This window comes from Necator americanus, chromosome X (assembly GCF_031761385.1).
Source record: "Necator americanus strain Aroian chromosome X, whole genome shotgun sequence".
In the NCBI taxonomy this organism is placed as follows: Eukaryota; Metazoa; Nematoda; class Chromadorea; order Rhabditida; family Ancylostomatidae; genus Necator; species Necator americanus.
The window spans coordinates 28,781,239-28,807,817 of NC_087376.1; the positions used below are offsets into that span (position 1 = coordinate 28,781,239).

Consider the following 26,579-nt stretch of genomic DNA (forward strand, 5'->3'; position numbering starts at 1 on the left):
CCTACAATGTGAATTCCTCTACAGGAGGAAGTTCCAACTTAAACTAAACTAACCGATGTAGTAGAATTCAGCACTCTGTGGACAAGCGTCAATTTCTCTGAGAGGAATCTATACACTAGGAATATATGCTTTCTAGGGTCACCATTCTCTTCATAGAATAGCCGTCTACTCCCTATGACAGGTGCGCACCTATTTGCTACCCTTTCCTAATTATTTAACTATTAATTGACTTTAACTACAAACTGCTAGCTACTTTTTTTCTTCCAGAAGATCCAGAATACGTGTTCATAAAAATCGTCTTTCTCGGGAACTCACGTTTGCGCGTTGGTAGGGAACATGCTTGGCTCATCTCTCCCAAGAGAACTAATGTAATGGCTATTCGAGACCTTGTCCTGCAAGTATGAACACTCGTTATCCAATTCATCTGTGGATTTCTTGACAGTCCATAGTTATAATTATGTCTTAGGCTTTCCCTCCGCTGCGGCTTTGTCAGGATAGGACCACGGTGCTTCTTGAAAGAAGGTATTTTTCCTTACTAAGTGGCAATGTACACTGGTAGTGACTATACTTAGACTACAATTCTTACTTCCAAAACGATCGTGCAGAACAGTAAATACGTTTTGTTCAGATACACCAGCTTCGGTCGCATCGTTCTCGAGCCAGCAGCTCAGGTGTCGATCATAGTTCTCCCTCCATAGACATGACAAACAACAGATCGTTCACTTCGCTTCGGACAGAATAAATTGTTATGTTAAAGCATTGAGGTTGTTTCTGCTCCTCAGCCTTGCAATAACTCATCTTCTAGCGGTCCTTTATTCAACCTTCAGCCCTTGACTTCTTAATCATTAACGAAAAGGATCAATAGTTTCGAAAAAAATGTTAGCCAATCACTCTTCCCCAATAGAAAACGAGACCAAAAAAAATTTTGAGGCAACCCACAGTACTTTCAACTACAAATGGATTTGTATATATCCTGTGAAGAATGAGTCATAACTATCAACTCTTTATTATTACATTTATAGGTCTAATTACTTCTTTTTGGGGGCAGCCATTATCGGAAGATTTCTTCTGTTTGTGTGTTGCCCTGTCTTTGGCGCTTCAATGGACAGCTGTCCTACGTCATTTAACTGAGTGTGGACCGCATCAAGATCCACCTCCTCAGGAAGTGCCCACTTGCGAACGAACGATCTAGAACAGTCCCGCGCATGTCTCAAAGCCGACGGCTGCATTATCAGTAGAGGTCTCACCTCTCGATGTACCCGTGCTCACTCTTCTGTTCTTGCCTACCCTCGATTGTTAGGTCACGACCATCGATATGCACTTTTAGTTCTTCGGGTTTGAACTGTGAAACATCCAAAGAAACAGCGAACTTCTTATCGTCGTTGACCACCTTAAAATCATTTTGAAAGAAATTCTTCACATGACAGCTCCACAAAGAACTCATCCGGTCAACATAGTAATTACTATCCAGACCTCTTGAGTCTGATTAGCCACGTGAAGAATGGAATGGTCCGCATCTCTCCAGTATGGCATGATTCCACGCTCCAGATCATGCATCATACGTCTTTCCATGCGATCTATATCATGGAAGCAGTCATCCAGAACTCGCGGGTGCATACGAGAAGGCCAGAGAGCCATTTCGACACGGCTTCCTCTGAAAATTCGAGACTTCAAAAGCAAACAGCCATGTTTAAAATCACGACGTATCTTATGTTGGGACACGATGAAGACGACCTCCACAACATTAAATCGTAACCTCCCTAAAACCAACAACCAGAAGAACCATCACAGAAGAGTGAGAATGAACCAGACATGGCGAAGACTGTTTTCTTAAGAAAACGGTCAGGTATTTATAAGGCCTGAGATAGTTCTAGAAAAGGGGTGGGTCTCAGGAAATTGGCGCCAAATCGTTTGACCTCCAATGAATTAGTGCTGCTACGATGTTCTGTTCAAGATATTAGCAAATGCCGGATTTTCGTCAATATTTTTTTCTGAAGACCACCTTTTTCTGTTCCGAACGGTCCACCATCAAAAAGAAAGTAAATATTAGTCAGGATTAGAAGAGAATCAGATCAACTCATGTATCTGTGGACGTCGTTACGAGAGTGTGTCGAACATTGCATCCTAGTATTTTTTCTTCTGCGCCGTTCTGAAAATGCTTGCTTTTCGAACTCATTGTTTAAGATAGCTCATTTTTCCTTTAAACAATGTTTGTTTACTATTAGTAGTGTTTACGCTTATTTCTCTTACTTATTTTTCGATGTCCTGTAATGTTCACTCTGTGACATGAAGAAATGACGAGGTAATGTGTAAACGTTGTGCAGTTCGTCTGGTCCATCCTTGGTTAATTTTATCTATTTTAGTGGCCAGATATCTTAATTTGTTCTTTTATGATCCTTTTCTGTTCAAAGAAAAATCTGAATTGGAAAACTACGCTGATTTTTAGGATTTGTGTATTTTGATGAGTGTTATTCTAAGGGGAACTGTTGCTACCATTTTTTATCACTGCTCCTTGTTTATATCTTTCGAGTTAGACTTTGTAGGAATAAATAAACTTCCTCTTTATCTTCGAGGTTCTACTTCTAGCCTATTCAGATCCTTTTGCTGTGAAAATCTTATCCAACTCCTGATGCACTCCTCCACAATTTCGCAAATTCAGTATTCACCGTGGGACCTTTAGTTGACGTCTTCAAGAGTTCAGCAAATTGAATATTAATTTCTTGTGAATACCTGTATATCTTTATTTTGTTCCTGTATATATGTTTCTGCTTTTTCTTGAGAGTTGTTTTTTTGACAACCTGTGTGTTCGGAATATGTTGATGATCTTGGAAAGCGTAGTTTTACTCATATTGTGTAATTCCTTTCAGTTTGATTGACAATGGAGATTTTGCATATAGGCGATGTGGTTCAATGTACTGTTATGCATTTATTATTATTTTTCTTATGTCAAAATAACAGTTTAATGGAAACAGTATGTACAACACAGTACTGAACCTCTCTTCATCATGGATTTTCCGCGACCTACATCGTGTAACTCGAGCGTGTGCCACGTATTACTTGAGATTTTTGGAGGAATGATTGACATATAAGGTGTAAATGGGCTAACATGTCATTACGGGGGGTGGGGGAAGATGACTCAACAGCATTCTTACTTCTGGAAGTTCTATTTTCCTTTTTTTTCCTGGTTAATGTTACCTGAGTGATTTAGCTACCTACTTCCAGAAATAACAACGTGGTGGAGAGTGCCCCCCACCTATACTTTACACACGGAAATTTACTACAGTAACAATACGTGACAGATAAGGGAATATACGATAATAGACCAATTGTACTAAATCTTTGTAGCAGTATGGTAACGAATAAGGATTGTGTGAGATTGTTTAAGCGGCGAGGTCTTGTTTCCGTATAAGTTGATAGTAGCGTCCTTTTATGTTCATTAGCACTGAGTGACTGCCGCATTCTCTAAAACAGAAAGTTTTTACAGCTATGAGATGGTGCTGTCTGGAATAAAACTGCTGATGTTTGCTGTACAGTAATTTGCTTTAGTTGCTTACAATCACACATATTGTTGTTGTTAGTTGTAATCGAAGAAATCTTCCTAATAGACGAAATTTTAGAGGACTTACCGCACTTTTCCATTTTCCACATATAAGATGACGTCTGCCTTCTGTATGCTAGACAGGCGATGAGCAATTATTATGCATGTTCTTCCAGCTTGTGCTCGTTCAAGTGCCTCTTGGACTGCCTAAACAACAAAGAAATAGTGGAGCTGTTGTGGTAAGATGTTCAGCAGTTGTATATCACTGATTCCTAGAGGAGCAAAACGGTTAGAATCTCGAAAAATAGGAACTTCTTATATTTTCTTGGTGCTTATTTTATCGAATCGCTTTTTTGGATAGGAAAGTGTGGATAAAGTGTCTTGCGTGAATCAATCCGCTTCAGATGCTCCCCCACGTTCACTTCAATTCAGAATTGTTTGCGGTTCACGAACGTGTAACTGGGCTATACAATGACTTGCGGTGGTTATCTGATGTGTGAAGTCAGTGTTTTTATCCTCCCAGACAATCTGGTATCAATTTATTGATCCTGAAGGGAGGAAAGGCTTGGTGAGCAGCAGGGCGGATTCGAACCGTGCAGGAAGCGGAACCTCTAATCGCTACACTACACTCGCCCTCTGTGGATAGGAAATGAAAAAAATATTACTGATGTCCCACTTTTTCGCTTTCTGAATCTAAAGCACTTGTTGCCTCGTCCAGAAGTAGAATGACTGGATTCCGAACCAAAGCCCTTAATCAAATTAAAGAATGTGTGGCATTGATAATGAGAAAATATGTAAAATAACCTAGCAATAGCAATGCGTTGTTTTTGTCCGCCAGACAGCTGAGTTCCTTTCTCTCCAACCTCAGTGTCGAGTCCCTAAAATGTAATTCTGCCTCATAGTTAGTTTTTAGCTTGTAAAAGAGCAGCGAGTTAGTGTTAGACCTGTGGAAGATTGCTGAGGAATTTTGATGCATTTGCGATCTCGATAGCTTCTCGAATTTTTGCATCGTCAACACGTTTCAGGCCTAAGCAGATGTTTTCCCTGTAAATATGAAATAATAATGGTAAATAAAAGTATTGTCGAAAGGATGTGCTTTGGTCAGTGTTTGAACTCTTGAGAATTTTCATCTGTTGCAATAAATACAATCATAATTGTTCCATATTTTATTCGCACCTTCTTTTTGACTGCGAAAATCCATGCTTTTGCCTGTGGATTACCATAATTATTAAAAGACAGTAGCTGAACGAATATGAGCACCGAAATCTAGCTGCCCTAGCGATTCATTCGAACTGATTACTCATCCATTCAAACTAAAGATTCAGTCAAGCATTTGAGTCATGAGTCGAGTCATTTGCAGTCGCAATTTGCGCAAAAAAGTTTCCTGTTGTAACAGATTGCTGCACTTTATTTTGTTCAGGATTGATATTATTGTCTCCTAGAAATTTCTACTGTAGCTCTACGGTTTGGTATTTATTTAATTCTCTAAACAAACACATCCACTGGATGTGCTCACCAATACCGCAGTCGTGTCAAAACGACATGAAGCTCAGTGCAGATACGTAAGCGATTGTACTCCAAGCGGCGCTTTGAAGCTAGCGTTTGGGATCGAGGTGGGACCGTCGCGAACTGTAACGATGAGCAAGGTGGTAGTAAGGCTCCTCCGCGATCCTAACAGTTACGCTCCACTGCACCGCTTCGAGTTCATCCGCTTACGCAACTGCATTGAGTTTCATGTCGTTTTGACCCGACTACACCTCCGGAATTATAAACGCTCACTTTATAGTGCCAGCAAATAGCTTTGGCTCCTGTCCAACAAGAGCGACTTGCGTCCGGACGTGTCGCAAAGATAGTTTGCGAATATCTTGTCCATCGAAACGCTACAAATACAACGTGGCGATGATCTTAGCGTTCATATTAGGATTTAATTATGGTTTTACAGTAAACTCACGACAGCGCCAGTGGCAGGATCATAAAAGCGTTCTAGTAGCGAAATCACAGTACTTTTTCCAGATCCAGAGGGTCCAACAATTGCTACTGTCTGACCCTTTTGAACAGTGAACTGAAGTCCACGCATTATTGGTTGATGAGGTCTTTGAGGATAGGAAAAATGCACATCTTCGAAGAGCAAGTTTCCTCTGAGGGTCTGAAGAGTAGTACTATACCGTGATCTGCCGGAAGCGTGAAACTGTTGTGGTCACTCAGCCACCTGTACCACCAAGGAGAATAGTTAAAATTACCGCTTTGATTCCCTCATTGATGTCTCCAGTTCTTGGTTGTCGATTGATCATGTTGAACAACAATCCAGCTGCTGTTCGAGCTTTTGTGAACTCAGGGAATAATGTGGAACTATTCATCACTCCCAAACAGGAAAGCAGTACAGTAAATACTGCTCTAAAACCCATAAAATTTTCTCTGAGACCTTTTTTTTAACTTTATGGTTGAGATTACTTAGACATCATAATATTTACCTATAAGCGTCTTGAGGATCAAATTCCCATCTTATTATGAGCGGAATCCCAACCGCTAGTGCAGCAGCCAATGAGAAGTAGACGAATGTTTGCGATATAGAGAAACTTGCAGCTAAATTTGACATGTTTTGTTACTGCTAAAAAAAATTGAATAAATGGATTCCTTTACCCTCATAATAGCCTTTTCTTATTTCATTTCGTTTTTGTTCTTTCGAAGCAGTCTCGTATTTGTTGTAGAAGTAACGTTCTCTGGTAAGTAACTGTATAGTCCGAACATTTTCAATAATTTCAATGGAGACCTGAAAGTTGCAGGTTAAAAAAAAAGATTTCGTACATAGATTTTTGCTTTAATCACCTTTCCACTTTGATTTTCCTTCACTATAAGGAGATTCATTTTCTGGATGATTCTTGCCAGTGAAACCATTATAATACCCAGGGTAACACTGGAAAACAAAGGTAAGTATAAGGTTATCTTTGTAAAGAACATGCCTATTGATCGAATTTTCACAACCTAATTTCAATACCAGTGTTATTTGGTTACATTAGCTTCTCACGCTCATTCAATAATATTTTGAGATCCTAGTCTTTTCTGGGGGTGATACAGAATTTTTTCCTTCTTTTATTACCAGTGTTTATGATCAGAGTACAAACACAACTGTAGTGTTAATTGAATTATAAATTATAAATAATGATGAATTACTAATCAGAGAAGTTAGTATCCATTTTTTTTTGTTCTATTCAAGTGGTAAAGGGAGAGTTTACAAATATGTGGAATTGGTTCTTGAGTTGAAGATCGAATGTAACGTATTCTTCTTAAATCCCCTATATGGATGTGTTTTTTATCCTCAAAATTAATTAAATTTAATTAATTAACTAATTAAGTGTTCGAGTTTGTACGTATACATATACAGCGATAGCAGCCATTGCCAAAATACCCGAGAATTTCATTCTCTTGCTAAGGATGGGTAGTTGGTAGATGTGTGATCCATTAACTTCTTTTGAGATCTCTATGAGTTTTCTTGCGCTTACATCGATTGATATGCGAGGATGCACATTTAAGAGGTTCAGTTGTGAGAAATGCTGAGCTGAAACTCATGTTCACCTCAGTACGAGTCCAACAACTCCTATTTGCCAACACGAAGTGAATGCAAGGATAATGCATATTGCCCATGATGTCATGTTGTAGATGACATGCATCATTCGACTGTCAACAACCTGGAACGATTTTTTTTTTTTGCGTAATCGCTTCTGCTTCATAAACTGAAAGCTTACAGCTTTGACATTGGGAGCATCCGTAGCTAATCTTGTGATAAGGCGACCTGGTGCGTGTTGTGGATTATCGAAGTAAGCCGCGTCCTAAGATATTATTGATTTATTGACTATTATTAGAGCTACAGTACCGAGGTATAGTTTATAGATGGACGTTGAAACATCATTACCCACTTATGCGAGTTCAGCTCCTTTCACTGGAATTTAAAGTTTTTTGCTGGTTGTCAAACGTGTTTGGGATGGCGATTTCTGGATCTTGAGTCATTCGTTAGCGAAAATATTTACAGCATTGCAGTCGTCTGAGTTACACGCATGAAGCGTCCCAATTTTTCTGTGCTGTCCAGGATTATGGACGGATTGTGTGCGCAAGTTTTACAATGGCGTACGTGTACAAAATCCTAGGCACTTTTCGTTTCGACGTTTCATGTGGCTGAGCTCTTTTTGTTCCTACCAGCTAAAAAACAGATACTTAGCAATGAGTTCCTTCTTTATTCTTCACCGAACACTAACTAAGGTGTGAATGAATGAAATGGTAAAAACTGAGGCTTACGACAAAAAACATGACTTTTGCAGTGAATTCGGCGGAATTATCAAGCAAGATTAGTAACTACCCGCATAGGTGTATGAGCGTGGGTTTAGCGCAGTCGGTAAGACGTTCCGTTGTGACTGCACAGTCGATGGTTCGAAACTGAACTAGTGCCAGCCAAACCCTTTATTCTTCTGTGATCGATGATATAAACCCAGAACTGTTTGGGAGGGTAAAAACACTGGCTCAATAGATCGAATAGCCTCCGAAAGTCATTGCAAAGGATAGACACGCGTTCATGAACCTCGAACGGTCCTGAGTTGAAGTGAACGCGTTGACGCATCCTAAGCGGATTGAACAGCGCAAGACACTTTATTCTTTACCCTCATTATCCCTATATTTGAACTCACTCATTTAGGCTAGATCGTGTACTGACAGGGCCAACAATGTTTGCGCGACCCAACTCTTCTTATAAGTGCGAAATTTTTGAATTTAGTAATAGGCTTTAGGGTGTTTCACCTGGTAGAGAATATTCCGGAATGCCTTCATTCTGTAAGATAATGTTAGCTCTTCAGACACTTTTCCAAACAGAATAGACTGAAATTCGTTATTTTAATTGTCATTTTTTTCGAGAATAAAAGATCCACCTACTGCAATAAATTGAAGTGCGAAGGTGCCAATTCCAATAGAGATGTAAATAACGAAGCAAATAACCAAACTTGGTATCATCATCTCTATATTGTCGTCGTATTGTTTAAAAGCTTCAAATACCTCAAATAATTGGGAATAGTTATGTGAGTATACTGTAATTTTTTGGAGAACGCAAGAGCTTACCATGGCGTAGACAAATGCCATAGAAGGATGCTCCAATCCCCGACCTATTGCGGCTATTAGCGAAAGGAACATTGTGCAGTAGTGCGCTTTTGCGTTTGCAAATACGCTTGCTAAACCGGCTCTGATCTGTCCATCCTTTAATAGGGACGTTTTTAGAAATATCATACCATAATCTGATATTGTAACTAACTTGAACCATGTCCGCTTGTACTTGCTGTTCAAACGCAACACTTTCAGGAGTGACAGTAATCTGCTCACCAGTGGACATAACATAACTGCTCCTGCTAAAAAAGGTAGACTGTTTCAGTAAGTTTTTAGTTTTTTTTTTAACAATTGAGGTGAATGATTTGTAACCTGAAAGAGTCCTGAGCAAGAACTCCTCTAACAAACGCTGAGCTGCCAATCGAGAGGTTTTCACTGCTTTTACGGGTCACTTCTCCCTCCAAAATCTCACTAAACGTGACGAATTAGTGTAGAGTGTCTATGTACTTTTTTGAAGAGCTATACTATAAACTTACTCTTCGTCTTGCCGCTCTTCAGGCGGCAGATTTTCGTCTGCCTCAGGTTGAAGCCGTTGCGCTCGAACCAACTCTGCATACCGTTGACCTAATTCGATGAGTTCTTGGTGGGTTCCTGAACTAGTGCTCATTCGTAAGCTATGAATTCCTGCTTTGATGAAGTACTTACCTTGCTCTATGATTATCCCTTTTTCAAAAACTGCAATTTTATCAGCTTTGCGGATTGTGGAGAGACGATGCGCAATAACAATCGTAGTTCGTCCTTCTGACGCATTATCAAGGGCTTGCTGTAAGTAGTAAACCAATTTCGAAGAGTAGTTTGCGTTAGTCACTCAAGGTCATCAGATACATGTAGGTCAATAGTGGTGGTAACACTAATAGTAATCATAATAGCAACAATACTAATACCTCACTCCCAGGCATCCAACTGCCGGTCGAAGAAACGTGTTTTTTTTTAGCAGCATACCAAGAAATTAATGATGTTGAGTTCTCTCCACGGTAGGAGAAACTTAAAGGTATAGGTCACGAGTTTAGCATGTTCCACGCTCAAGTAGTAGTTCTGGAACACGGCGTGTGGAATGGCCTTCCTGTACGAACTTTCGTACGAGACACGATAGAACATTGTACACGCGCGGTGTCCGCGAGGGAGCGTGCGATAATCAATGAGGTTTCCCTAAGTGCCTATTCAAGTGAAACCAATGGTTAGACTATAGAGCGAAGCGGTTCCTTTACAAAGGCGCCTCGCAGGAAAATTCGTAGAGGAAGGCCGTTTCCTACGCAGTTTTTCAATTCTACTCCGATGTATCTATAGATAAACTTAATGATAGAAATTATAGCATTTATGACATTATAACTTTACTCGAATATATTCTACAGAATAGTTTTTGTAAAGTAGGAAACAGATTATTTAAACAAATCGTAGGAGTCCCACAAGGTAGTAATACCAGGCCAGTTCTAGCGGGCCTTACCCTGTCATATTATGAATACATTTACGCCTCTAATATTTATAAACCCAAATTTAATTTTCATCTATTTAGACATATGGATGATCTACTAATCATACATAATGCCGAAGAAAAAATCTTTACAAATATTCTAGACCAAACATACCATAATGTTTTGACGTTGGAAAAAACTAATAGTACAAATTACGAATGTTATTTTTTAGGCCTACATATTTACTGTTCTAACGACCTTTTGTACACTAAACAATACAACAAGACAGACTTATTCAATTTTACTGTCTCTAGATTCTGCCATGGCAATTCTTTTATTTCTAATACTCTTAAAATCGCTATCATATATACTGAGACTCTCCGAATATCTAGAAACTGTAGTTTTTATTCAGATTTTATAGGCAGACTACAGATGATGCTCAAGCTTCTGAGTACTTTAAAATATGACAAGAACATTATTATTCAGGCTATTTTTAAATGCTTCATTAACAACAAACATATCATTTATAAGTATCCTGAATTATATAGAGTACGTAGTTTTAAAACATTTACTAATACGCTTGTATCCAGTCTGTTTTTATGATTCCCTTGACCTAACACTTACTCATATTTTGATCGTTTTTTGGCGCCTTAGTCGGCTATAAATAGCAGGCTCTAGATTAATTCCACATTATATTCACTCTTCCTTACTGAAGAGCCTCGGGAGTGAATAGCACTTATTATTCCTACTTATTCTCTACTTCCTCTTCTATATTCTGCTCCTTCTGTCTAAGGGTAGAGGCGAAACGGAAGTAATTACTATATTCTAAACTATTTCCCTAATATTCAGTTATATACTAATCTACTTTCTATTATTCTACTGAATTAGACTACTATTTCAAGACATGTGGACGAGGACTATGAGAGGAAATTCACCGTGAACGCGCTTATAGTCGTAATTTACACTCCTTATCCTGTCTTTTCGTGGAGAGATCCGAACATGGTCAATTTCAGACTATGGTACCATTAATGACCAGTGGAAGATCTTATGTGTTCCACATAAAATCTGTTGTACCTGGACAATGCTTTCGCTGTTGGCATCAAGTGCAGACGTCGCCTCGTCAAGTAGCAGGATTCGTGGATTCCGTGCAAGTGTGCGTGCAATTGCAATACGCTGCTTTTGACCACCGGATAATTGCACTGCTCCTTCTCCAATGACGGTAGAGTAGCCCTTAAATTTCTTGTTGTTCTTAGATCGCTGATTGATGAATATAAATACAGATATATTGTGTGTAGAAGAAGCAAAACGGAGAATTTTTGTAAGGATGTTTAAAATTATTACCTTAGGCAGTTTCATGATGAAATCGTGTGCGTTTGCAATTTTACATACATGAATCATTTCCTCGCTTGTTATAGAAATGCTTCCTACCCGGAGATTCTCCTGGAACATCAAACAACTCACGCGAATCACCAATGCCGTCAGTATTGATTTTACCTCAACAGTTCCATTAAATAATGTTGGTTCCTGCTGGACGATACCGACTATGTTACGCAACCATTCTATGTTCACACTACGCACGTCATTGCCATCGATTTCTACCTAAGAACACTTCCATACTGTTTTAAACTCATTTTCCTCGGTCACAATATTGTTTCGATTACCGTGCCAGATTCTGCTTCGTAAAGTCGTGTAATAAGACCAACAGCAGTTGATTTTCCACAACCGCTGTGTCCCACAAATGCAACTGTTTCACCTGCTCGTATGGTAATATTGAGGCCATTGAGGACCTAAAAGTTTGGTTCTCCTATACCGGTCTTAGGAGCTGGATTTCGGGAAAGTGGTTATGGAGAAATGAAGCTGTCCAAAAAACGATGTGCATCCTAGCTCTTCCTGGTTTTTTTTACCTTTACGTCTTTTCTTGTTGGGTAGCGGAAGTGTACATCACTGAATTGAATATCTCCTCGAATTTGTAGTGGAAGTTTTCCTTCCGATGAGTAAACATCAATTTCTGGGATCTAGAGAGGAACGATATTTGTATGCAATCGGTCACTGAATTTCATTTCAAAGTAATGTACTCTGTCAATTATATGGTAGATTGCTGCAGCTGCTACACGTGCATTTAACAAGACCATAAGATGAGGTGAAATCACGCCGAGGAAATATGCCCCAATCATCATGGATATGACGACGGTTACCACATCACCTGTGTTTGTGATAACGCCAATCCTGACCAAGTGACCGCCGAACCTAAAAGATCAACACTTCGTCATTACTATATACGCACATGTGTTTCTGGAACTTACAAGAAACCGCCTCCAATGAATAAGAACAAGACTATGTAGAAAATTCCGCCCCAAAACCCGCTCCAAAAACACTTTGTCCTAGCGTGATTTTTCCCCTTGCAGAGTTCTCTGCCATATCTACAAAGGAAATTTTCCTATGATCACCAAAGATATCAGCATTCCTTTAAATGTGAAAAAAAATCACCTTTCTACCATTTCTTCTTGACCGTTCAGAGCTTGTACCGTCTTAACACCCAATACAGCTTCTTCTGCGATAGCACCAGCTTTTCCGACATCTTTAAGCTCTTTGGAGGTAGATTCGGATATTTTCTGAAAATTTGTTCTTTCAGCATTTTTCAAATTGATTTCCAAAAATCCCAGTCGCTGAAATTTCTTTTGTGGATGATGTGTGTGTTTTTTTCCCTTAAACTTTGAAAAGTAGATGTCTAGTGGTTGTATTTTTTGTGGAAAAAATTGTATGGTGAAGATCACTTCTAGTCAAATACGCCTCAAAATCTTCTTACTCCTTCATACATACCATTTGTATTCACTTGTGATTGGGGAGTTATAATTCAGTTCTGTTTTTCAGTTATTCAATCATACAGTATTCACCTTCTCACTCACTTTTTGAACTTCTCTTTTTTTTAAAAAGAGTTTTGGAAGAGGTGCTAGTTAACGGTACGTTCAAAAATTAGTGTTAATTTCAGCATCAATACACACAAATTTGGAGCATATTGATCGAAACTTGATTCATTCAAAATAACCAAAACTGTGCTTCTTACAGCACAACACCGTCAATTACAAAACTCTGGCTATGCTTCAAAATAGACATCATTATCATGTTCACCGATTCAAATATTCTCCAACTTAAGGTTCTGGAAGATTTGGAGAAATACCGCAAAAGATATACATAGTAGCTATGCTTATAGTTTATTATATACAATTTAGTAATTTGTTTTGGATGTTGAGATCAAGCTGAAGCATTTTCTGGAAGATGAAAAAGTGCTACGTGAAATCTCTTTGATATTTTTCGATGCGTTTTAAAAATCGTTTTTGGTCGATTTTTATTTATGTTGTAAAGGAGTGGAATATTCTCATTTTCAATACTGAACCTCGAATTGCTTACGTAACGTTGATTATATTTATCATATTATATAATATATATATATATATTATATTTACGCCTTGGGTTCGTGATCATATGAGGTTACTCTGCAGCGCATGTCTAATAAACGAGGTTCAAATTATCTTATTTTTTCATATCTGAAAGTTTTACGTTCTCATTTTATCTGTTTGACGTACCAAACAGCGATCCTGGGATCACCAAAACAGATAACCCCTTCTGATGCGTTCGATCTATCTTATGAAAGTAAAACGGAGCTAATTGTTCAGGTGAGGAAATATCCCTTATTTTCCTACATTTTCTAGCTCTTCATCTGACAAGGAAAGAGATCTCAGCGACTACACTCTTGTTTTTTTTGCCAAATTACATTCTAAAGTGTGTAGTTTTTCTTCTCCACAAGCTCAGAAGTACTTCCACGGATAACATTCGTGGATGTAACGGCAGCATCTTGTCACATTCGCTTTTAACTTACCCGTGACATAATTCCCATGCAAAAGCATGAAAGTGGTGCTACAGGGCACATGAAAAGCGCCAATCTCCACTCAGTTGCGAAGGAAAGTATGAGTGCAGCGAAGACCATCGCGAATCCACGAAGCAGTAATCCCATCTTATCGCCAACACCTTCGCGAATTCGTTCAACGTTGCTAAATTAAAGAAAAAACAGTTTTTTTTTCACTCATTCAGCTTACTCATTCAGTCTTACTCATTCAGCTGAGTTGTCAAGACTCCACTATGATGCTTGTCGGTCCAGCCGGCATTCTGCCGCAATATGGCCTTGAGGTAATGATGTCGAATCTTTGCAATCAGTCGACAACACACCGTATAGAAGCAGAGAAACTGAAAAGAAATATGTTTCCGATTTGAGGTGATATATATTTCTGGATAAAAGGCAAAAGGCCAAAAGAAGTAAAAGGTTCCTTGTGAATTCCAGCTAAGGGAGGACTGAAACCTTTGAGGAATTTATAAGAGGATGTTATGATGGGGCGTCTTTTTATTTGACTTAATAAAAAGTGTTTGCATGTGGCTAGCTAACAGTTAGTGTCTACTCTGTTTTATTTTGGGAAAAAAATTCGTTTGACTTTAAAAAAGATTCCATCATGAAGAAAATAAAGATTAACGGTTATCCCAGTGAATGTAATAAATGAAAACTGTTCTGTTTTTCATCGGTCGGTGTTCGACCTCAATAAAATGAATTTTTCAAACAATATTTGGTTTTTCCAAGCTGTATTAATGTACACCTGGGATTATGGTGTATTCTTAAGCCTACCTGCACAAACTGAACTAGTAGAATGAAGATTCCTACACCAACGTAGATGTAGACATATGTGAAGAGCTCCTGCTCTGCAGCTATATTGTTTGTCATGTTTCCACTTGTTAGAACACCGAATACTTTTCCAGAAATCAATGCCAGGAAAGGCTGAAGTGATTTCGTTAGTCCTTAGCATATATTCGCATTAAAATTTAGTCATACCTGACAGCAACCACTTATAATTGCTCCAACTGCACCCAGAATCAGTAAGATGACATCGAATTTAGTTGTGTAGCGGAACTGAAGTGAAATAAAAAGATGAATCGAGCGAAATTGACAAAATGATTTTTTACAAAATAAAGTTCAATTACGATACCAATCCTAAGAGAGGCACTGGCTTCCGTGCAAGTGTTTTGCTAGCTAGATCACCTCTAAAAAGAACCATGCTTTCGAAAGAAGTTTAACTCTGGACCGGATATGTCATGGAGCGAAGCTGACCTGCAGAACAAGTAATCAATGAACTTATCACATCTAGATTTCTGCACTGGTACATCATCTTCGTCTTCATCTCCACTTGTCACCTAAAACATTCAGCATTCTGGATACGAACGAATCGAATTGTGTAAATTTTCAATTTGTTTCTCTTCTCCGGATTTTGCTCACTTCAATATTAGATGAAATTTACTGTAGCTCACAGAAAGAGATTTTTCTTTTCTTTTCGCTTCCTGTAGAGGTAAACGAAGACACTTATTGATAAGTTTGCACCTGTTCAGCACTCTTCTCCGGAATTGTGACTTTCACACCTTCCTTAGCCTGATTTTTGAAATTGTCTCCAGACTTTTGTCCTTCTTCTTCCGGATTTAGGTTTCTGATATTCCGGCCATTTGCATTTATTGTCATTATTTGTTTTTAAATAATTCTGAAATCGAAGTAGATTACATTACCATTGGAGGAGCCTCAGCGAAAATGAGGACACGATCTTCTAGGAAAATAGACAATCACGATACATTAAAGACTGATAGTTTTTTTCTTATTTTAGGGATAAAATTCGGTTAACGCTGCTTTTGTTCTCTGTTCACTCATCATTTTTTTGAAGCTGCAGCCACATTGTCTTATTTTGGCAGAATTTATCAGTCTATATTCATGTGTTCACCTCTGAAACGTGAGCTTACAAACGCTTCCAGTGGTTGTGGGATGTTGATAATCGTGTAGTGTGAACGAGATTTTTTAGATTTTATTCTGTTATTCTCTTTTTTCAAAAAAAAACATCCTGTAAAGATCTGAGAGGGAAATATCCCCAGACAGGAAGATGGCAAACGCATAGAGTCGTTAATAATGTTGAAGACACGGAAGAAAATCATTTCGATGGAAAACGTTCCTTTTTGCCAAATTTGAGTTTTGTGAAGGATCTATATAGGCTTCATCTTCTAGCAATTCAGAAGTGATTTTTTTTTTTGCAATTTCAACTGAGCAAAAATGTCAAAGATTTTCAGGATTTTTATAGAAAAGCCACAGCTGCTTAGAAATAATTCTGGCAGTGATCAAAAATCTAAATATATATACCAAAATATTTATATAAATACCATATATAAATATATGAATGCCATAAAAATACAATATAATATATATAATATAAATATCATAAATACAATATACATTCACATAGGAGTAGGACCTGGGAATTCTGTTTTGCTCTTAGCGGTTCTTATTAGCAATGGGTGCTCGCAAAACGGTGATGTTAGCTGTCAACGGATTTTTTTCCTTTTATATTTTATATTTTTATGACACATTACAATCAAAAACAGTTGGTATCGTATTGAATATTATAGACATTAAAAATGCACACAACTTCAGAGGAACTTCTTCTTTCTTTCTTTCTTCTGATAATTTCCCAGTGTATCTTTTTTGTGGGAAGAAGTTACTCCTTATCATGAGTTTTATGGAAGAAGTGACAGTGGACAATGAAAATGGATTGGAAACCTTTGCTCACTTGTTCTTTTCTAAGTCAGTTGTACTTTGTTGTGAAAACTCCAGCAGTAGCTTCGAGTGGAAGTTTGAGAATGATATTCAATTGAGAAATTGAGACTTCATATCTTTCCAACTACATAGTGGCTCTCAAAGCTGTTTGCAAAAAAAGTAAATGATAATGAAATAAAACTCTAAACTTTACGGATAGTTGATTGAAAATAATAAAGAAGACTTCATAACACACAATGAAGTTGTGTTCTACCAAAAATAGTTAGGATTACCTTTGTAAAACTTCCTCAGTAATCTAACATCAATGAGAAATTTCTCACATATGTATAAATTTCCTAGTGTTCAATCGCCATTTCTCTATTAAATTTAAAAGTTAGTTAAAGTCACAATGATAAATGCTGCCTAGTACTGTATAATGAATAATCTGATTTAGATTTACGGATTATTGATGCACTTGAAAGATTGATATATGGGAATCAGAAAAGTTAAAAAAGTTGCTACCGTTGTGGCTGATGTTTCGATAATTCAGAGCAAATCTATTTCTGAGACAAATTCTGAGAAATCTAACTGGGATTGTATCCTAGGGAATTATTCGCTTGTAGGCATCTTTTTTGAAGGCACTAAGAGTTTGCTTGTAGAACCTTTTTGGAGTTTTTCCTTTGAATTTTTCGCTTTCCTCTATGTTCGGATAAGGATATACACTGGTAACAATTCAATGGATGGTAAAGTACCGTGACAGATTCTTTTTATGATTGTGAATGGAAGTTATTATTTTGTCAACGGAAGAGAACGATGATTTCGTTTATAACAGAAAGAAAAAAAAAACAACACAGAAAAAAAGGTATAAAAGTTTTGGAGAAAATGTGCAGAAAATTCCGGATGTCCCTATAGTCCTGTGCCGTAGACATAGCTCACCGAGAACTGATGGAACTTCCGTAGATATGTTGTTTTTTCTGGAACAACTATGCCTATATATGGATGATCCTAAGAATACAAAATGAGGGCGGAAAACACAAACCACACAATTTTTTGATCGGATTTGCAAGAGCGTGCATTATATTAAACTTTTATGAGGCAATTTGAACGACATTTTGTTCAAGATTGCACAACATAACGCACTATCCTTTGATATTGACTCCTCACTCACTTCATAATTCAAGAAGCTTCCATAAAAACAAGTCGTGTAGGAGTGTTAGAAGAGGATGTTTCCCCAAAAGTGCGCAACTAGATGAACGCAGGTTCATCTCATTCTGGAAGAAACACTGGAAAGTGTGTGATATCAGAATGCTTACGACAGATACCATTGAAAAGCGAATGCGAGATCAATTGTCAATACAGGAGGCGGTGACAGTAAGCATATATTCTTCTCCTTCATCTTGCTCACAATAAGATAAACAATAAACGCTATTTTCCTTCTTTTTTTTCTTTAGGCGAATTGATTATTGTTTCTGTTTGATTGTCTCTTGTTTTATTGATTCTAGCACTGAATTCCAATCTGTACTCAATTAGGAATCAATCGACTTATCTCATAGTTTAAATCTAAGTTGTTTATGTGTGGTGCGAAAAATAACACATTTTTTGCAATAATAACCTAGATAATCCACTTCTAATTCTTGCAAGATCCAAACTTTTCCTGTAAATTCCTGCAAATAGACTGAATGGATCAAAATGGCCCCGAAAAGACACTTTTATCTAAAGACAGTGCGGATAACTTAATGTTATATCCAGTCTTCCAATAAAGTTGATAAATGTTTTATTTCTTTTCTTTTAATTAATAGTCGGTTTTATTTTTTTTTCAAGTTTTTTTCAAGTACAACCACATAAAGGCCTTCTGGGGAACTATGGGGGAAGAGTCATCACTCACTTATACAACCACTAGACTCAATCTCTTTCGTAGCCTCGTAGTGGTGTTGTATCGTTCTCTTACTGTAAAAATGTCTCAAGAATGTATATTTTAAAGGAAAACAAGTGTATAATGATCTCTACTTGTACATTTGCTCGTCAATGTGCACAGATTGCAGCGATTAATACCGGTTTATTCCATGAACCTAAAGATCACTGAGGCCTACATAACGAAAGAGAAAAACTGAGACGTTTATAAGATGGAATTATAATAAAATATAAAATATAGGATATAAAGAAGACTCTAATGAGGTTAAGTTTGCTCTACAACATTTGTTCTCCTCCATCATGAATGGAACAAAGTGATGCCATCCAATTTTTGATGAAAGTAACACTTGAAAAGAGATAACAATATAAGGAGAAGTCATAATTTTAGAAATAGTAAAGTTTCTGGATATGCACTACAATTTTTTGGTTAGAATGTAGATTTTTGTTGCGTTTTGTTGGAAAATTTACAAGCTGCTAACGATGGTAATACATGGATGTGTTTGTGCAAATGTACTTCGTGCCGTTTTCACGTAAAACAGAAACTCTAACGTTTGCTTGTGGATAAGCAAATAAGAAGTTTATTTAGTCACAGACTTAAAATGATGACAACAACGAAAATCTGAGGCTTAGGTGAAAAATGAACAGTTCTCTTGTAAAACGAAGTAAGCAATTTTGTCCCACTTTTATTTTGTTGAATTAAATAAACGTCGGTGGTTGCATCCTATTCATTGACGTGAAACAATCAAATATGAACTATTGCTACCTATGACATGAGAATTGTACAAAAAAAAATGTACAAAAAGAATTTACATTAGCTGACAGCATTGCAGTCCTTTAAAAGTAATAAAAGCAAATTTGAATAAAATCTGACAAAGAAGTTCTCTCGTGAATCATCGCTGAACGGGTCCTATTCATATTCCTCTTTCCACTTACCACAAAACTTTTTCGATCTTTTTTTTTTCATCCTTATTTCGTACGTTTGGGAAAAGGGAAGGTAGTAAGAGATGCTGTCATATGCATACAATTTCTGGAAAGGTATGGCAGTTCATCGAAATTCATGAAGTTTTGTTTTCTTTGATACCGAAAGAATGTAAGCCATCTCTGCTATTTCTGACTTGTGTTCTGCAGTGGAGTTTTCTGTACTTTAATAAGATTTCCTTTTTTTCGAATTGTTCGTTGAGAGTCACTTAAGCGTCAACTAATCTTATCCGTTCAAACATTCGCTACAAACACAGTTTAAGAAGGTCGATTTGTAAACACTTCTCCTACCTGCAAGACGACCAGCATGTGTACAGTTTGCAAGAAAAATGAGAGCAAACGCTGATCGATTTTAACGGACGGCTTCGACTTAGTTAAGAATATCATATCATTTATTCAATATCATTCAATTCAATATCATTCAAATTTTGTTGTATATGTGGGGAATATGGGCAGTTTTTTATCCGATCTTTATTCCTAAACCTCAGCAATCGCTTGAATTGGATTGTCTTAAAAATGAGTAAATTTGCGTGTAATTGGAACCATAACAATGACATAATTTTATCCTCATGAAAGCCAGCATTCCACCAATCTGATGTGGTCAAGGAATCCGCAGGAAAATCTGGAATTAAGAATGAGGGATGTAGATAGAAGGATCACAGGTGGTTCCGTTCATCTCCCCTTGATCGTCGTAAGAAACGAGATGGACGAGGACGTTTTTTTAAGATGATTTTAACTGAAGAGTATTAAGCGAATTCAGCTAAAGACGGTGTTCTTTCCGACGAACTGATTTGCAACCCGTCATACTTGCGCACGCGCCGCATCCACGTGCGAGCGGTAGAAGATCAATGATGTCTTCCAACCGGCCTTTTCAAGTAAAACCAATGGATAGGCTTCTAAGGAGACCGGAACGTGTGCATGGAGGGGTGTTCTAACGTACCTCATAATAACCAACATTGTTCCCACTCGGTTTCTTTTGATGATCAGGGAGAGACGACCGGAACCACCCTTGATCCCGAATCTACACCCCCGTCTCTAGCTTTTCCCATGGATTCCCTCACCACGTCAGATAATGCTGTGCTGCCTTTAAGAGCCTTTTTCTAAGTTTTTATTTTTATCTACCGCAATAACGTGTAAGCTGCATTATTTTCATTTAATTCGAAACATGATTCTAATACAAATCAAAAGACACTCTTACCTATGTTAATGACTGGCGGCTTTCCAAAAAAAGAAACAATATTTGTTTGAATTTTCATCGAACCCGTGGAAACATGCTAATAATTTCTACTATCACATTACATGACCTCAGACAAAGCTTATCAAGGATTTTTTAGAAATAGAGAAATGTTGTTCTGGTACTATACTTGAAGATGAAGCCAAAATGTATCGAACGAAAAGGGCCGCCATAGGAATGGAAACAAAGAAGATCTTTGTTACATAACTATAAGGAATATTACAATTAACAGAAAAATGGATGCACACAAAATTGACGACGACGAATACCCAGGAACGTAGTAGTGAAGCAGTTGATCCAACTCGTCAATGTCAGAATGCCGAAGAACTGGTTCATTCGGTATGAACATTCGAAAATGTAGCATTTCGTGGAATTGCAATCGACCGAACAGTGATGCGGTATGAAATTCACTGAAATTGTGAAATTGCAAGAATGGTCCATTACATTTTATCGTTGCAGAGCTCTTTCTATTTTTTTTAATTTTTTAAATGGAAATCTACAGCATTAGCAACGCTCATTTATCGTTTACCTCATTTTTTTAAAACAATTGGTTATGTGCAAGAGAAAATGATATAAGAACTTAGCGTGCGAACTCTTGAGAATTATGATTTAGGAAAATCGTTTCTTCTTTATCCCCTTATGAAGTCTTGATTTTTTCAAAACAGGAGAAATAATGTCCTCATGATCGAGGTTACCAGGACACTGTGTATATACACACTAATTATCGTGTACATGACAGCAAATCTCAATTATGTGGTGCAGTCTCCTTCTCTTTAAAGCCTCTTTGACCTACTAAAGAATAGGATTTGAAAATTTCCGGCTCTTCATTTATGAGTAAGAAACTGTGATCGTTCATCTCTTTCCACTTTCTTCTTGTATCGAAAATTGTAAGTTTTTAAAAAGTCTTTCCGTTGTTTTTTTTATCAGGTATTCTACTGATATGGCCGATGTGAGCACATAAAAAAACGTTTGCGTCAGTTATGGAGAACTTCTAACATAAATCAGAAAGTGTCAAAGGCATCACTCCACGAATCTGAGCTGGTACGGATTTCAAGTGGAGTATTCATATACGGGATAGTAGATTGTGGAGAGGGGGTGATTCTGCCCATTTCTTCCTATTTGCCGTAAAAAACGGTCCGGAAGATGCGACTTCAGGCGTTTTGGCGCACTATTTTCTACAAGGAGTTCGATTGGAGCGCACGCGCCTCATCTTCCGGGCCGTTTCTTACGGCAATCAGGAAGAAATGGACGGAATCACCCTCCTCTCCATAATCTACTATCCATTATAAGAATACTCCACCTGAAATTTGCACCACCTCAAATTCGTGGGGGATGCCTTTAAATTCCGTTTCAATTCTAGTCAGCGAAGATAATGACAAGATTTTTTTTTGAAAATGTTTCTTTCTCTTTTGCGTGCAAAAACATATATGGATAAATATGAAATTATCAAGAGGAGTAAAGAGTGTTTAAAGTTAACCAGCTATCTACATGACTTCAGAAAAAGTGTTTTTAAGGAAGATGAAGTTTTAAGTTAAGGTTTTGAAAGATATTTCAATGATTTCTTTTTCCGAAAACTTCAGAATTACTACTCATTTTCTTTTTTCATAATAATCTATTGGCACTGTCTCTAAAATATAGTGGATTAAAGGTTTACAGCAAAGCTGTGTTTTGGTTTTTTTCCTTTTCTATCTTCCATAATTCGGTTTTCAAAAGTGGTTTGTTCAGGGATTTATTTCTCATTATTTTTTTTTCTGTAGTTTTTTTAGGAGCCTCGAAACGATCAGCATTCTGTTTTTTTTTCTGAGCTGTATTTTCTTCATATTAATCTATCTATCTGTGAGATTTTTAATATGAGCGGCTGTATGTAAATAATTAGTAAAGACGCAGGTCTAGCCTACCTGAACGGTGCAGGTATGCTTACATTGTTACATCTACCAGAATCCGTGCATAAGCAAGTATTTGACTTCTTGGATACCTAAATACAATAGTTGAAGTGAATGAGCATGAAATGCAGTATACTTTAAACAGTGATACGTTACTCAAGCCTCTAATAGTGATTAAAGGCATCACCCCACGAATCTGAGGTGGTACGGTTTCCAGGTGAAGTATTCGTATACGGGATCGTAGATTATGGAGAGAAGGGTGACTCCGTCCATTTCTTCCCAATGGCTGTAAAAAACGGCCCGGAAGATGCGGCGCGTGCACAAGGCTGGCGCGCTCCAATCGAACTTCTTGTAGAAACTAGCGCGCCGGAACATCCGAAGTCGTATCTTCCGTGCCACTTTTTACGGCAATTAGGAAGAAATAGACGGAAACACCCCCCTCTTCATAATCTGCTATCCCGTATACGAATACTCCACCTGAAATCCGTACCACCTCAGATTCGTGGATTGATGCCTTTAAAGTAACAGTTTACTAACCTCACAAAGTAGTGTTTCTTCAAATGTTAAGTTTGTTTCACCATTTAGTTGTTTTCGTTCATTTGCTATCTCCTCATATTCTATTTTGGTGAGATTAAGGCAGCCACTTGTGTACAGGAAAAAGACGTTGCTTTTATGCTGTCCTGAAAGTGTTACATTACAAAGACGATGTCGTTGCCGTTCATTTCAATAACTTTTTGTCTTTTTCTACAAGATACTTACTTTCTTGAGTTTATAAAACGAACTAATTCAAAAATATGTAATGAACAAACGAAGGGGTCAAGAAAGACTAAAAATAGTATCACTGCAAAATTTTCGGCTGAAATTCAGCTTACTACTGAGGATGTAAAGAAACTGTTGAACATCTCCCTCCTTTTCTACCGTCTATTCCTGTGACGATCTTGGTGTGATAAAATGCGTTGGATAATTCCGATTAATTTGACTTTGCCCGCTTTTTCCACGGTAGAAATTGGTTTTAGGACATCGAAGCATGCAGCAAAAAATAGTATAAATCACTTACGCATAAAGCATATGTTTCCTCGGCAAGTGATTGGATTCGTGGAGGCGCATCCAGTAACACTTGTCAACTTGAAGTTATCGTAATCAATGCAGAATATACAACTAAAATGTAAACATATTGATCGGTGTTGAGAACACGGAAATTTTCTTTGTGAGTATTCAGGAACTACTCCGAGGAAAATGTTACATCAGCAAATATTATTGAAAAAACGTCAATTGAATCTGTTATAAAGGACCTTAAATTCAGTTGCACTCTGTCACATCTGAACAACCACTGCAAACAGGAATTAGTGGTCTGGAAGCTGCGACTTGTAGGAATGGGAAGTTTTTGAGACTATTTATATAATTCAATGCCACGGGAAATTTTTCGAAAAATCTTTCCTTCCCTCAATTCATGAGGAGTGTTATGAGGAGTGTTATATGGTCGCGTCTACTATTAATAAAATGTTTCTATTTGTTCACAAGTTTAAGGTTCGCTTAGGTGCTTTTTTGAAATTTAGATTTACTTTGTTACTTTATCGCTGAACTAAAATGCCTCGCTGCAGCGTTGGGAGTCCAGGAACCCACTTCAGCGATTCAGTTTAGTTATCGTTCATTCTTTTTTCAGTTTAATTGTGAACGACAGATGGTTAGTTTCAAGTCCCACGGCGTCCATGGGTTACTAAACATAAATACTTATACGTTATACTAAACAATCCAATGTTTTTTATAAGGATTTATGCAGCTAAAAGGAATAATTAAATAGTTATTTTTTAGCAGCGAACTACATAAAAACCTCCTCATAAAGGATCAGGGCACCTAACAAATGCATAACTATTAGGTGCAGTGGTAAAGAATTCAGTGAAATACAAGATACGTACAAGTAGTGGAATAAGTACAGTATTTTGCATAATTCAGAACAGTTGGATTTCTCTAAAAAATTTGCTGATCTGTAGCAAACGTCGTCTGAAATGTTAATAATGTTCAGCAGCGAAGAAAAAGGTCTATGTAGTGTCATTTACTCAGCAGTAATTCCAGACATGATATACATTTTCTTGGATCAGGTTAGCATGCATTATAATATAAGCAATGATTTTGCAGAAATCAGGAGAAAGAAATTTGTATGGGGTTTGTTCCATAATGAACATCAGCTTAGCCCTCGTTATTCCTAACGCAATTCTGTTTCAAACGATTGAGGATCGAAGACCTCACATTCGTTCAGTGTATTTTTATTATTCAAATGAACGAGTTTTTATTCTATTCGAGTATAGTGTAACGGTAATTCAGAGCTGTTGCTCAATGCTAAACTAATCCTATTATGTAAATATCGGTATGGGCATGTCAGTGATCTTTGCTGAGTGTAGTCTGGGTTGTGCTTTGAAAAACTCTACGGAGTAGAATCCAGACTATTTTGCATCGGAATCCCTGTTCACTATCAAACTTACTCAATGTAACGATCCTCAACCCAATCTCGAAATTCCGGAACAGTAGCAGTAACATTTGTTAAAACTGGCCTGACTAGGAAAACAAGAAGCAAACAAAATAGATTAATCCATTCTGAAGTGGTCATCTGAAAATATTGCATAATAATAAGCATTCCAGAAATAAGCCGCGTATCAGGTATACTGTAAACCAGACAGGAAACTTCATCAGAAATGCGCTGAATAATACAAACGTAAACATTTGATGTCTGTATACGAATTCGATCATGAACTACAGGATGACTGTTATATAACAATATGTGAAACAATAACCAGAAATAATTTTAAATTAAAAAACATTCATGAGTTTCAGTGAGCTTTTGACGGAGGATGGTAATTTAGATACCATTTTTCATTCACTTTAAAACATTACTCTTCCTAACGATGCAGTTCAACTAAAAAAAATTGAATTTCACATATTCAACGGAGTAATAATAGTAGTAGTAATACACATGGTTCTTCTTGAATGGAAGTGATCGGAAGAATGAATACAAATGCGGCTAAGACTCACTGATGTTTACCACTTGCCTAAATAATGTAAAACATGGAAAGAGCAGGGACTAACAATGTTGAGTAACGAGGCAATTTGGAAGAGGAATAAATAATTAGAACCACATTTGAGACGTAGATTAAACGTAGTTTGGCTTCAGAAAGAAGTTCAAACGCAACAGTTGATGATAAATAGCTTAAAAAAAGAAGAAGAGAATGAAAAGGAGAGGAAAATTCTATGAAAACTTGCCTTACAAGGATTCTATCTGGTTAGATACGCAGTATTTATGATGTATAGAGATTTTTCTATAATGTTCCTTTGTGAAAACAAAATTTTATTTATTCTAAACTAAAGCTGAGGAAGAATTTTGTTGTTCAGCGAACTGCTATGCTCCAAAAATTCAGTGCTTCTGCTCGACACTATGGAAGCTTCCGATTTTTGACCTTAGCTATCAGACATTAGGCTTCAACGTTAGCAAGACTCTCACTCAATTTGGAGGCACAAAAAATTACAAATAATTTATTAAAAATAAAAAAAATTGTCTGCTTCTATACATGTCAATGTAAATGGTGAAATCAGAAGATTGAAAGGTTCAGTAAGCCTGGTGGATAGTTAAAGGAACAGAAGGGAAACAAAAGATTAAGAAGAACTGTTTCAGTATTTGAACGTAAAAGAAATCCGTGAAAACTTACTGATAAATTTCTTTTGTTTTAGATTTCATCCCTCCTCCCTAACTTTCCTCCGCGAGTGTGGAATTGTGCTACCAACAAGGAGTTGTACTTCTAGGAGACTACGAGACTAAGAAGGAATTCCGAAGGATCAAATATTTTTTTCTTGACCTTTAATGGAACGCAAATGTGAATTA

The 26,579-nt window shown here is 37.3% G+C and overlaps 2 protein-coding genes across 4 annotated transcripts; one reads left to right on the forward strand and one right to left on the reverse strand.

Moving 5' to 3' along the window:
* Window positions 1-174: 174 nt before the first annotated feature.
* Window positions 175-698, forward strand: RB195_025808 (uncharacterized protein; the record flags this gene model as incomplete). Its single annotated transcript, XM_064214110.1, has 4 exons — window positions 175-181; window positions 268-398; window positions 467-522; window positions 629-698. The coding sequence occupies 4 exons, from the start codon at window positions 175-177 to the stop codon at window positions 696-698; spliced, it is 264 nt and encodes an 87-aa protein (XP_064069991.1).
* Window positions 699-1,028: 330 nt separating this feature from the next.
* Window positions 1,029-25,313, reverse strand: RB195_025809 (uncharacterized protein; the record flags this gene model as incomplete). Of its 3 annotated transcripts, XM_013453964.2 has the most annotated exons (42): window positions 1,029-1,188; window positions 1,248-1,390; window positions 1,474-1,654; window positions 3,627-3,745; window positions 4,215-4,287; window positions 4,343-4,416; window positions 4,483-4,582; window positions 5,318-5,418; window positions 5,490-5,684; window positions 5,779-5,932; window positions 6,010-6,121; window positions 6,179-6,308; window positions 6,365-6,452; window positions 7,112-7,224; window positions 7,282-7,365; window positions 8,324-8,401; window positions 8,456-8,575; window positions 8,639-8,773; window positions 8,829-8,922; window positions 8,993-9,091; window positions 9,157-9,271; window positions 9,326-9,443; window positions 11,167-11,322; window positions 11,434-11,532; window positions 11,587-11,691; window positions 11,754-11,879; window positions 11,997-12,107; window positions 12,168-12,339; window positions 12,396-12,512; window positions 12,580-12,704; window positions 13,970-14,141; window positions 14,201-14,334; window positions 14,765-14,914; window positions 14,969-15,046; window positions 15,123-15,177; window positions 15,245-15,327; window positions 15,512-15,614; window positions 21,095-21,235; window positions 22,724-22,800; window positions 23,246-23,388; window positions 23,766-23,866; window positions 25,189-25,313. In XM_013453964.2, 42 exons carry the CDS (start codon window positions 25,311-25,313, stop codon window positions 1,029-1,031), a joined length of 4,959 nt encoding a protein of 1,652 aa, XP_013309418.2. The 3 variants fall into 3 exon arrangements, with proteins under 3 accessions (XP_013309418.2, XP_064069992.1, XP_064069993.1); XM_064214112.1 differs by lacking the exons at window positions 1,029-1,188; window positions 1,248-1,390; window positions 1,474-1,654; ... (3 more) ...; window positions 23,766-23,866; window positions 25,189-25,313 and adding an exon at window positions 3,381-3,462 and having other exon boundaries at window positions 15,512-15,646; XM_064214111.1 differs by lacking the exons at window positions 3,627-3,745; window positions 4,215-4,287; window positions 4,343-4,416; ... (34 more) ...; window positions 23,766-23,866; window positions 25,189-25,313 and having other exon boundaries at window positions 1,474-1,638.
* Between the last annotated feature and the right edge of the window lie 1,266 nt (window positions 25,314-26,579).